The sequence below is a fragment of the Pogona vitticeps genome, chromosome ZW-PAR (assembly GCF_051106095.1).
Source record: "Pogona vitticeps strain Pit_001003342236 chromosome ZW-PAR, PviZW2.1, whole genome shotgun sequence".
Classification (NCBI taxonomy): domain Eukaryota; kingdom Metazoa; phylum Chordata; class Lepidosauria; order Squamata; family Agamidae; genus Pogona; species Pogona vitticeps.
In genome coordinates this window covers 4,798,324-4,811,429 of record NC_135800.1, presented here as the reverse complement: position 1 = coordinate 4,811,429, position 13,106 = coordinate 4,798,324, and the positions used below count along the sequence as shown (strand labels likewise).

The following is a 13,106-nucleotide window of genomic DNA, read 5'->3' as shown; positions in this document are numbered from 1 at the left end:
CAGTGGTTTAGGTCTCTGGCTGTGGAGAAAGAGGTTGGGAGTTCGAATTCCCCTCTGTGCCTCCTGCAAGTGGAGCCAGCCTGGGTGGCCTTGGGCAAGCTGCACAGTCCCAGGGCGCCCCCTAGAGGAAGGGAAGGGTAAAGCACTCCCTGGAAAACCCTGAAAAAGGGCCACCATAAGTCAGAATTGACTTGAAGACGCATAATAATTATTATTGTCAAGCTCAGACCATTCAATTGTGATTGATTGACTGATTGATTGAGTTTTATATCACCTATCTAGCCAAGACCATTCTGGGTGGTTTACAACATATAAATACAACTGAATATAATTTAAAATAAAAATTCGAAATAATAAAATGCCAATAAGCAGTAAACTCAGAGCATTAAAACACATCAAAATAAAACATTCAAAGCATTCAAAGCATTATAAACCTAGTGGCACCTTTTTCTGTCTTAGTGCATTTTGCATGATAGGCAGGCTTTCAACAGGTGAAGCCTCCTCTTTTATCCTTGCTGATCAGCTGCCTATATAGTTACACTAGAACAGTGGTTCTTAACGTGGGCGGTAATGCCCCCCAGGGGGCGATTTCATTTTTCAGGGGGGCGGTAGAACGAAAAGGGGCGGCGTGGGGGCGCTGGAGCAGAAGGGGGGCGGTAGGGGGGCGCTGGAGCAAGCCAAACCTGTGAAGATGGCTGCAGCCTTTTTACAATGTGCATGAATATATATTTTCCTCCAATCTTAATTTAGTTTCAGAGATTTCATCTTGAAATTTTTAGTTCCTGCATTGCGGTTTGTTTTTATGCCCTTTTTATATTTCTTTTTGCATCTTAAAATTCGCTTGCAACTAAATCATTAAATGTTACTTTTTGGGGGCATTTCATTTTCTTGGAATTGAATTTTGTTTTCAGGGGTCATTGGATTTAAGTGTCATTCATTCATAAATAAATAAATAAATAAATAAATAAATAAATAAATAAATAAATAAATAAATAAGATATCATCACCACAGGGAGGGGGGCGATGATAACTTCCTCAATGGCTCAAGGGGGCGTTTCTTTCAAAAAGGTTAAGAACCACTGCACTAGAAGAACAGTCGCTCAGGAACGGCGACTCAAAGGAAGGGGAAAAAGGCAATGGTGCCATTCCCTGAATTCGCTTACACAAGGCCTAAGAGTGGAGAAAGATTGCCGTACCCACCACACCGCAATTGATGAGCAAAGGTTGCATTATACAATGAGATAGACAGGGGAGGTGGGCAGATACAGGCTGCGTGAGATCAACCTTAATGAGCTGTTTAAAAGGCCTTGGAACACAGCTCACAGGGATGGAAAAACACGGTCAGATGTTCTCAGGCAACGCTCATCTGTTACACCGATAACAGCCTTTCCAGGACTGATGGTTTTCTGGTAGGCTGAAGAGCACCTTTGAACCCAAACCAACAGGTCCGTGAACAAGAACGGAAGCGACCAAACATAGTAGAGCTTCAGTACTCTGAAGAGCTGTTCCCGAGAACGGTAGCTAGGCTTCAAAAATTCCTCTCGTGTGGCTGATCTTATGGGGTTGGAGGGATGGCGCTGAGAAAGCAGGCGTGGGATTTCCAGAGAAGTTCAGATATTTGCCATGTATCACAAGGAAACAGGAGAGAGGGTGGAGACGGGGATCAGCAAGAAAAGAGCCCACTATTATTTCAATTATTGCTATTGCTTCATGTACTGAAATTACATGTAACTGAAATAGCGTCAGATTCCTCTCTTATTTTGCCTCTGCTTTGTGGCCCTCCAATAGTTACTTATTTGTGGGAGAGGAAGTTATTTTCACTGGCCTATGTCCAAGCAGGTTTCAGGGCGGAATACAGCATAAAACAAATGAATGAGAAAGAAGAAGACAATAAATCCGAGGGGAGAATTGGATGACTGTCACTCACAATGAAGAAAACCTGCTAGCGCTGGGGCAGTCCAGCAGCTTTAGATTCCCGGAGATCAAGACCTTATTCTGAAGTTGGGGGAACAATCTTGAAAGGCCAGTGTTGCTTCTTAGTTAGTTCTTGCTCACATTTCCAGCTTTCCTTTTCACTAACAAGCCCCAACCAGCAAAGTAGGTCTGGCAGAGGCAATGTGGCTAGACCGGGGCCTTCCAGCAAGTTTAATGGATCAACAGGGACTAGAAACCTGCATCTCTCAAGCTCAAGTCTAGCAATCTAACTGCTCTTCCACACTCGCTCTCAAAATGTAAGCCAGCCATTCCTGCTCCATTTGGCAATTTCTTCTTCCCTGTCCGATCTGCAGAGTGGAACCACGAGCATCTGCCTCAAAGCTTTCTCCAGAAATATTGTTGCCAGAAGCAAAGAGGTGTCTGTCTACCTGGCAGCACCACCTTATGTTTTCTTCTTGGTTAAACATGGCTCAATCCAGCCACCCTTTCAAAATCTCCGGGAACTTCCTCTGATTCATGCAATCCTTTTCTAGTAAGAGTCATTAAGAAAGAATTCTTTTCTTGGTTTCGCTGGTGGTTTGCCTCGGTGTAGAAAAAAAATCAAAAGGAAATTCTAGTGAAGAGATATACCTTTGTTTCATCCAGCAGATCCTTCCCCTGTGGTGCTTTATGCATTTATTTATATAACAGTATCACCCATGTTTACAGCACACGGCCATATACGTAACTAAGGATCACCCCAGATAATTTTGCTGCCTGAGATGTAACAGAAAATGATGCATCGTTCCCCTGAGAGAAATTACATCAGCCTTGCCAAATATGTTTAAAAAGACACTGGTCTGGGTATAATTTGCATTTGCTGCTTCATGGCCGGAATCCAGAGTGTTCAACCACCCAATTGCATAACTGGTGTGCACCATTATTCTGGCTGACAGTTCTGAAGGAAGGAAGGAAGGAAGGAAGGAAGGAAGGAAGGAAGGAAGGAAGGAAGGAAGGAAGGAAGGAAGGAAGGAAGGAAGGAAGGAAGGAAGGAAGGAAGGAAGGAAGGAAGGAAGGAAGGAAGGAAGGAAGGAAGGAAGGAAGGAAGGAAGGAAGGAAGGAAGGAAGGAAGGAAGGAAGGAAGGAAGGAAGGAAGGAAGGAAGGAAGGAAGGAAGGAAGGAAGGAAGGAAGGAAGGAAGGAAGGAAGGAAGGAAGGAAGGAAGGAAGGAAGGAAGGAAGGAAGGAAGGAAGGAAGGAAGGAAGGAAGGAAGGAAGGAAGGAAGGAAGGAAGGAAGGAAGGAAGGAAGGAAGGAAGGAAGGAAGGAAGGAAGGAAGGAAGAAAGAAAGAAAGAAAGAAAGAAAGAAAGAAAGAAAGAAAGAAAGAAAGAAAGAAAGAAAGAAAGAAAGAAAGAAAGAAAGAAAGAAAGAAAGAAAGAAAGAAAGAAAGAAAGAAAGAAAGATCATTTTCCTTACTAGTGTAAGATGTCTGGATAGGCTTCTAGCCATCACTTACAAATGTTAATTTGGGGGAAAAGTCTATATTTTAAATAGAAGCCCAATGGGAGTCACCATAGTGGGGATGTTTCTGACCAGGTGGAAAGCTTCAACATCATGATGCCACTTCCCTCCCTCCCCTTATCATGCAAACTGATATGGGCAAAGCCACACATCTATGCCATGTGACTGCATGCATGATGGATGATTCATGATGGGTGTGTTTGGCTTTACCTAGGCAGAGTCCTTAGCGTTAAATGCCATATATAAGAAGGCAATAAATCAGCAGGTCTGCATAGGATGACAACATTGTCTGTCTGATTGTTACAACATCAGTCTCTGAATTAAATCTCCAATAACAGAGCAATAAAGCAATAATAATAAAAAGAAATTGAACAAAGTGTCAGGTATGAGTCAAAATCAGGTGGGGCTTTTCCTTCATTTTAGTTTTTGATTAATGGAAGCAAGCGTGATCTTTGCATTTCTTCCTTTTATGCTTCCTGCTTTCTTTCCATCTGTATATCATGTGCCGTAAACTCAAAACGGACTCATAGTGACCCCAATAGGGCTGTCACAGAGTGGTGTTACCAGTTCCACACAGCCCCTATGAGTGTCCATGGCCAAGCAGCGTCCAGTTTCGAACCCAGGTCTCCTGAGTCCTAGTGCACAGATTTGACTTTGCAAGAGCTGAAGCAGGCCTGTTAATGATAGGACATTTTGGAGGTAACTCATCCATGGGGGTCTCTGTAAGTTGAAACATAACAAATTTGGGAGGTATAGGTAAGAAAAGTGATTGCTTTGGAATTAAAAAAATGTCCTTAGGCCATGCTGCCTAGGGGGTTTTGATGGCTCTTCCGGAAACAAAACACATCCCTATACGTTCTGGGCTTGAACAAGGAACTGGTTGTATTCTTTCCATGTCACTGCTGCCATCTAATGCTTTTTGTGTGGAATTGTATCCACTCCATTATCCTGAAACGACAATCATCATCGCAGCAAGCCGCCTTGATGCAAAACAGGATCCGAAACCCCTTCTGGGGGGGATAATTTATTAGGCCAACCAGATCGACACAGAAAGCACGGACGGTTATGGAATCACAGGTGTTTGCCTCCAGCAAGGTGTTATAAAACTTAGCAAGGGAGGAAAACTGTGTTAGGAGAATCTTGGCCTTAATTCCTTCTAGCCTGTAGGGTACCTTGAGGGGGGGTTGCCTCTACATGTCAAGACACCGCACAGAGTACAAGGAGCTAAGATAAACCATTTTGGTCTAGGAATCCCAGAACCCACCCACCCCTATCCAGTACGGCCAGTATATTCCATATTTGAAACAGTACCTTTTCTGGACTCTACTATTATTCTGGGCCAAGGGAAACAGGGCTATTACTACAGGTGTAGCAAGCAGCATGGATGGGAAATGGATAATCAATATGTTCCCCCCAATCTTGTTTTTTCTAGATCTCAGTGTAGCTTGCTATTCTTAGGTCTCGCTTCCTTCCTCCTCCTCCCTCTGAGGTCGTTTCTTGTTCCTCATCATAGAGGCAGGCCTGCAGGCGTGGGGGCCAGGTCTAAGGGCTCGTGTAAATAATTTTAGCAGCCTCCTTTCATAGAATCAGAGTTGTAAGGGGCATTGAAGGCCATCGAGTCCAACCCCCTGCTCAAGGCAGGGTTCCAATTCAAATCAGATCGGACCGATGTCAGTCTAATTTTCTCTTGAATGCCTCCAGTGTTGGAGCATTCAGCACCTCTCAAGGTTCCACTGTCGTACTGCTCTAACAGTTAGGAAGTTTTTTTTCCTGATAGCCGAAATCTGGCTTCCTGTCACTTGAACCCATTGTTGCATGTTGTGCTCTCTGGCATTATCGAGAACAGATCCTGCCCCTCCTCTGTAGGACAGCCTTTCAAGTATTTGAAAAGGGCTATCCTATCTCCTGTTTTCTTTTTCTCAAGGCTAAGCCTGCCCAGTTCTTTCAGCCTTTCCTCCTAGCACTTGGTTTCCCGTGCCCTGATCCTCTTCACTTGTTCCAATTTGTCAGCATCCTCCTTGAAGTGCGATGTCCAGAACTGGACACAAGACTCAAGGTGTGTTTTGCTATTGTCTAATACCAGCAAGGACAGATCCTGAAGCTGAGGCTCCAATACTTTGGCCACCTCATGAGAAGAGAAGACTCCCTGGAAAAGACCCTGATGTTGGGAAAGTATGAAGGCAAGAGGAGAAGGGGACGACAGAGGATGAGGTGGATGGACAAGGTCATTGAAGAGACCAACATGAATTTGACCCAACTCCAGGAGGCAGGCGGAAGACAGGAGGGCCTGGCGTGCTCTGATCCATGGGGTCACGAAGCGTTGGACATGACTTAGCGACTAAACAATAAATACCAGCATCGACATGAATTGTTTTTCCTTGATAGTCACAAACTCAGGTCCATGGAGCTTCATGCCACAGCTAGAAGAGCAAAAACAAATAATCCTATCAGTTTCACCGTTTGGGAAGCTAGACCGTAACTAGGCGATCCTGGCTTAAGTCTCTGACCAGCTATGAAACTCATTGGGCAACCTTGAGCGGATTGATCACTCTCTCTCTCAGCCTGATCTACCTCATTGGACAGTTGTGAGGTTGGCTCTCTTGAGCTCACTGGAGGGAAAGCAGGATAGAAATATAACGAATACATATGAATAAATGATTCTTCTTGTTCTTTCATGCCATCAAGTGACCTCCAACTTACTACGAACTCCATCATCTCTGGCTTGGCACGGAGTTGGAGAAAACTGCTCTGCCAATTTGCACCAAAATATCCCCCCTTCCTTGAAAAGCCTGTTTCCTCGAAGCAAGAAAAATAGCCTCTTTAAATATCCAGGAGCGTTCCAATTAATAAAAAAAAAGGGGGGGGCTAGTCTGCGGCAAATCGGGCCAGCTGGATAACTCATGATGTTATATCATACAAAAGCTTTTCCTCTTTTCTGATATCAAAGGAATTACTTCGGCAAATAACCACAGGAGGGATTCAATGTATATTTGCCCCGGGGTGCCGCTGATAAGTTCCAGGATCAAAGTCGGCCACAGGCTTCCCGTACCAGCAAAATCTGCCCAAGTCAAAGGTTTGTTTTCGAGGTGCGTTTCGGTTCCACCACTGAGAAGTCGCAGGCGTACGCAATGAAAAAGCTCACAAGGTTATATCAACCTTGCAGTTCTCCTTCAGCACACGCCACACACTCCCTCTTTTCTTTTATATTCATTTCCTTCAAACCCTGCCCGCTTTCCCACATATACTTAGGGATGAAATCACGGTGCCCGCAGGGCAACGCCTCCCACTTTGAAGTCCAGGGACACGGCCTTTTTGGAAACCATGGGATGGCCCTGCTGTCGGGGTCGTGATGGCTGCCGAGCCACAAGCAGCCATTTGGGCACGGAGGGCCCGTGGCATAATTTCACGCTGCCTTGAGGTCTAGGCATGCCCCCTCCTCCAGAGGAAGGAGGAGAAGAACGTGGCATCCATTCAGAAGAAAGAGCAAACTTATGCTTTCCAGAAAAGGGAAAGAATCGGGCGGGGAGGTGTTGCCGTTTATTTTCCTAACACTCATCCGTAGATTGTCTCTAGATTCTGGTACCCTGGAGCAAACTCTTGCCCTAGTTACAGCCCACAATAAACTTCGTTGTAATTAAAGGGTACCACACGGTCCTTTCCTTGGCTTATCTGTTCATTGAAGGTCATTGAAGTGGTTGGTTGTTTTTTTCCACGTGCGTTTGGAAACATTCCCAGAAAACAGGAAACCTCCCAACCAGTTCCTCCGACTTGAATCCCTGCTTTGGTGCCTTTGTCCAGAGAGGGTGTGTGTGTGTGTGTTCTCACACAGGGATTCGTTGTGTTAAGTAGCTGCTGCAGCTTCAAAGCTAATATGGAACTTCATCCACACCTCTTAGCTGGAGAATTCCATCTTGTCTTGGCTGTTCCTTCTGAGTTACTGGGTCTTTCCCCTTCTTGAAGGACAGGCCTGTATTTGCCACTCAGTCCGGTAGCCCCTAAACTATCTAGCTGCCATCATGAGGGGTGGAGGACCTCATCTTAGTCCCGGCACCAAAACTGCTAAATTCGGCAGGTTTGAACAGACGATGAAAGAGTTATAATCTAACTCTTTGCTTCAGGTGGCGAAATATCTTCCGCTAGTCACTAGCACCAGCTTCGGAGGTTTAAAACAGAGACGGGGGAAGCGTTGCCATCTGGATGGTGTCAAACCGAAGCTCCCAGCAAATGGGATTTGTGGTCCAGCAACATCAAGATGGGGGACTGCATTTTGCCCCCCCCCCCCATCTGAAAGGGACCCAAGATGGGCTGAATCACTGCCCTTGAATGCCAAGTGAATCCCAGGCTGATTGTCTTTTCAAACAGCAATAACTCACCGGGACATTTTTAATGGGCGCAGGAAGGAACTCACAAAACAACTTAAACAAAAAGAGAGAAGAACTTCTCAACCTTTTAATATGCAGGATATCAAGACCTGGGATGAGGTAATGATGGCAAGAGTGATGCATCTGCTTAAAACGTCCAAAGGTCTAATTATCTCTCCTGATGACTGGCTGTTTCTGTCGAACATGGAAAAGAGCCATCTTTGGCACAAGTCTCATGAGGGGTAGGGCTGGGTCTCTCTTTATCGTTTGACTAATTAGCATATAAGTAATAATTATAAATTTTTAACTTAGGATGCACAAAATGCCATTGCGAGGCCAGACAGACTCTAAGCCATACGGATAAGGGTTTATTTCTGTCATATTGTTTAAATGAGGCCTTTTTGTTTGTTTAAAGGGACTCTTTCTGTAAACATTGCTGGGACAAAATGCAGGGCCTAATCCTCTCCACCCGTGGAATCGTCCTGGAATGGCAGAGTTGAAAGGGATCCTATAGATCATCCAGTCCAACCTCTGTCCGGCAGGCACAGTGGGGGAGTCAAACTCCCAACCCAGAGACCTCAACATCTGAGCTATCCAATTATCCAGGCATGTGCAGGGAGGTATCCAGCACCTCCCTGCAGACCCAGAAGCCCTATTAGCTGCAATGGGCTGACTTCTAGCTTGCGTGACGGCAAGACGAAAGTCTCATAGAGTGTTACACTCGGTGGATGGGATATGCTGCACCTCGACACCGGATGGTGAACTGGCCACAGTGAGAGCGAAGACAAGGATGGTTTCATCTGGAGCTACTCTGCAGATCTTCAAGAAATATTTGTGTCCGAGGTAGGCAACGGGCAACCCTCCAGATGGTGCATTGATAGCAGCTCCCATCAACTCCTACCCAGTGATGAGGAACGCTGGCAGTTGTAATGTTGTGATTGAACAGCATCTGGAGGGCCCCGTTTTGCCCACCCGCAGTAGATATGGTTAGCTACTTTGCAATAACAGGATCTTGTACTCGCAGATAGAAGTGAATGGGTAGATGGATGAAGAATGCACGTTTCCTGCATTGTTATAATGGCCCTCTTCTATAGGAAGCCCAGTGAGTTCAACAACATTATTAATCATCCCAGAGTGCAGGACACATAACAATGGGCTGATGTTACAGGAAACCAGATTTCGGTGGAATATCAGGGAAAACTTCTTAACTGTGAGAGGGGTACAGCCATGGAACCCATGACCTCAAGAGGTGGTGAATGCCCCAAGGCTGGAGGCATTGAGGAGCAATTTAGACAACCACCTGGCAGATCTGCTTTTATTTTGGATTCTTGCCTTGAGCAGGAAGTTGCATTTGACAGCCTTAGAGGCCCCTTCCAACTTGATAATTCTATGATTCTAAGACTTATGCCCAATGAAGTGCACGCTATGGATTGGATAACCATTTTAAGCATCTTTCCTTGGTCAAACGCGAGCAAGCGAGAGAGAAAAAGGAAGGAAGGAAGGAAGGAAGGAAGGAAGGAAGGAAGGAAGGAAGGAAGGAAAAGAAAGAAAGAAAGAAAGAAAGAAAGAAAGAAAGAAAGAAAGAAAGAAAGAAAGAAAGAAAGAAAGAAAGAAAGAAAGAAAGAAAGAAAGAAAAAGAAGCAAGCTACCAACATGGCTTTCTCAAATCAGTAATAAGGCAATTTTTGTCCTCTGGTTTTCAGTCCAAAAGTAGAAAAAAAAGGGGAAAGCTTGAAAGAAAAAAAAATCAAGCATTATTTGTTCATTATATGATTATTCCCTCCCTGCCTCTCTCTCTCTATTGCTCGTTCCCACAGAATTTGGCCTAATCTTCTGCGAAACTAGGACACATCTAAGTCTACTGAAATCATCTAGGATTGCAGATGTCAATTTATATTGAGCCGTGTTCTCCCCACATTCCCCCGTCCCTTCCCCAACACTGATCCTGTCACTGTTTCACTCATGACCTACTTTTCAGATAACCTCCTATTATCACCGTCTGCTCTGCAAAAATTATCTTAGGAGCACCCACTGTGAATTTGCGGGCCTGCCTTCTAAGGTGGTTGGTGTCTGGGTATGTACAAACACAGTCCTCTGCCCACGTCTCTTTCTGTCCCTCCCTCCCCACGGCTTGTGCGCACACAGTGGTGGCTGGTGCCTCCGATTTCAAGGATGCTTTGTATCCATTTAGGGTTTCGGTCGGCACTTTACGAGAGTTCACAGGCATGCGGATAGAAAGGACGGTTCAGCACCTTGGAGAGCAGCAACGGTCCATTGGGCAAAGTGGAAACCCTGAAGAAACGTATCCTATTGGGGACCACCCAAGACATTTAACCCCACTTCCACCTACAGAAGGTCACAGTTGAATCGTACTTTTCACGCTGGTGATGTGACAACGTCTGGCAGGACAGCAAGCTAGCTTTGAGCATGGAGAGCAAGAACATCCACCCTCTGCAGGGGCTTCCTTCTGCCTGACAGTAGAGCCGTCCATTATAGGTAAAAGGAAACTCTCTTGGATATGTAAGAACCAAACGAATGGAGGAGAAGGAAATGTTTACCCAGTGAGAGCTGCATCATTCAAACACATGGCTCAAGGCAAGGAGCACTCAATCACAAAATCCCCAAGATTAAACCTTGTCTGATGGTCTTCGATATACACCCCCCTCCCCGGCCTCAAAAGCTCACCCTTCCCACCTCTGGCCAGAGAGCTGAGGGCCAGAAACTCCGTTGTTTTTATCTCCGATCTCCCTGATGGGAGATAAGAGGCAGTCTGGAACTCAGAAAGCCAGGTCCTGACCTGCAGCCCAGGAAACGGTCATAGGCTAAACTTAGTGAACGGTTTTGCAAGGTGGTCGTTCCGTCTCTAATGCCAGCAATGGAGGGGGATGGGGGATTCGAGCCTCCGGACTTGCCGTCAAGTCCGACTCAAATGGCACTGGTGACTCGACTCGGACTCGGGGTTTTTTTTTTGCAATGACTTGGAATCCATTCAGACCCAAAGATTTAGCGACATCCCTAGTAAAAAAAAAACAAGGCTCACAAACTGAATCCCTTTTCAAATCCCATCGATTCGGATGCGCAAAGAACTCGCCCTTTCGGAAACAGAAGGGGGTTCTCTGATCCCTATGCTGAATTGGGCCCAGGACCCAAGGATTCTTTCCAAGCCTTCCGGGAAGGGGGGGGCACGCAGCTGGCACACGTCTTCGGGCCGCCTCCTTTTCCCTCCGCCAGGGGGCCAAGCAAGCCTCTCCCCCCCCTCCGAGGCGCCGGCGCCTCTGGGCATGTGCAGAGCGCCTTTCGGCCTGATTTTGGACCCTTCTCCGTGGACGGCAGGCAGGCAGGCGGAGGCGGGCAGGCTGGCCATGAAGGACTGGGTCTACGCCAGGTAAGGCGGCGGAGGGGGTGGTGGTGGCGGCGAGCGGCCGGCCGAGCGGGCACCTCCGGCTGCCTTGCGCCCCTCGCCAGCCAGCCAAGCCAGCCAGCCCGCCCTGGGCGGATCCAAGGCGCGGAGGAGGGCGAGAGGGAGGGAGGGCCGGCGGGAGAGGGAAGGAGGGAGAGCCCGGAGCCCGCCTGCCCGCCTGCCTGAAGCCAGGCAGCCTCGGGCCGCTTCTCAAGCCGGGGCTCCCGAGGCGTTTCCATGGATCATGGCTTTGGAAGCGGCCCCCTTGTCCCGACTGAAAAGCCGCCGCGACGCCTTGCTGCGCAAAGGGGTGAGCTTTGACTGCCAAAGCGAGGAAGACAAGTAAGCGGAAGGCGGACGGATGGATGGGGGGGGGGTATGGAGGGGAGGTGGTGGGATCTTTTTGGGGGGAGGGATCTCCCCCTGGGCACCTCCAAAACTGCCCTCCGGAGGGATCCAGAAGGGGGTTACTTCTCCGATTGGCATCCGCCTGCCTTTTTTTGGGGGGGGGTTTCCTCCTGCCCGCCACGCTGGGATCCTCTGGAAGAGTAACGAGAGGAGGGGCGCTCGCGTTACCAAAGCAGTAACGGAGTAACGCGGGCGGCAGGGGGTTGTATTGCGCTCTTCAAGGCGGGGAGGAGGGGAGTTGCTTCGGGTTTGCCCCCCCCGGCTCTGATCCCGCCCGGGGGGGGGGAACGGGCCACGTGAAAGGAAACCCCCTCTGTCGCTTGGGCTTCCTTCCAGCTGGAGCGATTGGCTTGGCCGGCCCCAGGAGGACGCAGGTGTAATGGAGCGGGTTGGAGGGAGGGGGCTTTGGGATGAGCGAGGTGCCATGACATCATCCACCAACTCATCCCAACTCAAGCCACCACCACCCCCGTGCTGCTTCCTTGCCCCCTCCAGACACAGACTCTGGAGGAGAAAACAACAGTTATATTTTGCTGAGCTGCCCCGGTCTGTCTTGGGGAGGGTTTTGAATTTGCTTGGTCTTGAATGGGCCAGGGAGAGCTGTTGGCTTTACAAAAGACCCGTTCCGGATGGCGATGAAAACAGTTGAGATGGGTTGCTTCACCTGGATCGACACAGCCCCTTGGCGTGAGTTTGGGGCAGGCTGCGGGAACGTGGCTGCAGGAATTGTCCCGATGCAAGGGCTTGCATTTATTTCCAACTTTACTACTGCATCAGCCCAGATGCTAGTCCTCAGGGTGAAAAGGACCAGCAAAGAAAACAAGACAGTGTATATTTGATGAAGTCTGCTTAGAGTTTAGAGAGAAAGAGCCTCAGGAGGAAGTGATAGCCTAGCCTGATTTGGGAAATATAGGGGTCCCTCATTCCATCTGTCTATCCTTCTCTCAAAACCTCTCTCTCTCTCTCTCCATTCTCCCTTCTCTCTCTTTTTGTCACGTGTACAGACTACTGTGGTGCTGCTTGGCGATTGTGATCTCTGGGCATGGTGAACCTGACAGGAATCTTGAGATCCCAGCATTGTAGCATGTCGGTTAGAATCTGCTGAGAGATCTCTGCTTAATCTCCAGGACATTAACAGGGATGTTTGCCCCTGAATAATCAAATAATAGCATGAACGGTAACTTGTCTCCTGTCGCCACTACGCCAACCCTGCACCTTAAATTTTATTTTTTTTGAAAAAGCCGGCTTGCAGAATGTGGAGAACCAAGCAGGGATGGGTGTGGAGTAGAACGTACGAATTTGGCTGTGATCCACCATCACAAACGGTTGCCTTTGAATACGTAGTTTGTCTTTTTTCCTCCTTTTAATTTTGCTAGCGTGCCAAGACAGACTTTGCATGGCTACTTCTTTGGCCCGTGGTGGAGCACGACACATTCCTGGGCTCAGCATGTGCTCAGAAGAACTCTTTCCCATAGTTCCTTGTGTGACCTCTCCCTGCTCCCAT

The 13,106-nt window shown here is 47.6% G+C and overlaps 1 protein-coding gene across 3 annotated transcripts in view; it reads left to right on the top strand.

Annotated features, from left to right (window-relative positions):
- Window positions 1-11,103: 11,103 nt before the first annotated feature.
- Window positions 11,104-13,106, top strand: part of GARNL3 (GTPase activating Rap/RanGAP domain like 3) — a 71,471-nt gene continuing 69,468 nt past the window's right edge. The window contains exon 1 of one of the 3 annotated variants that reach the window (XM_078382838.1): window positions 11,104-11,179. In XM_078382838.1, coding sequence (XP_078238964.1) covers window positions 11,157-11,179 — 23 coding nt within the window. In that variant the 5' untranslated portion in view covers window positions 11,104-11,156. Of the gene's footprint in view, window positions 11,180-11,209; window positions 11,537-13,106 lie in introns of those variants that run through there. The other 2 variants (XM_072985079.2, XM_020800916.3) reach the window with 2 other exon arrangements.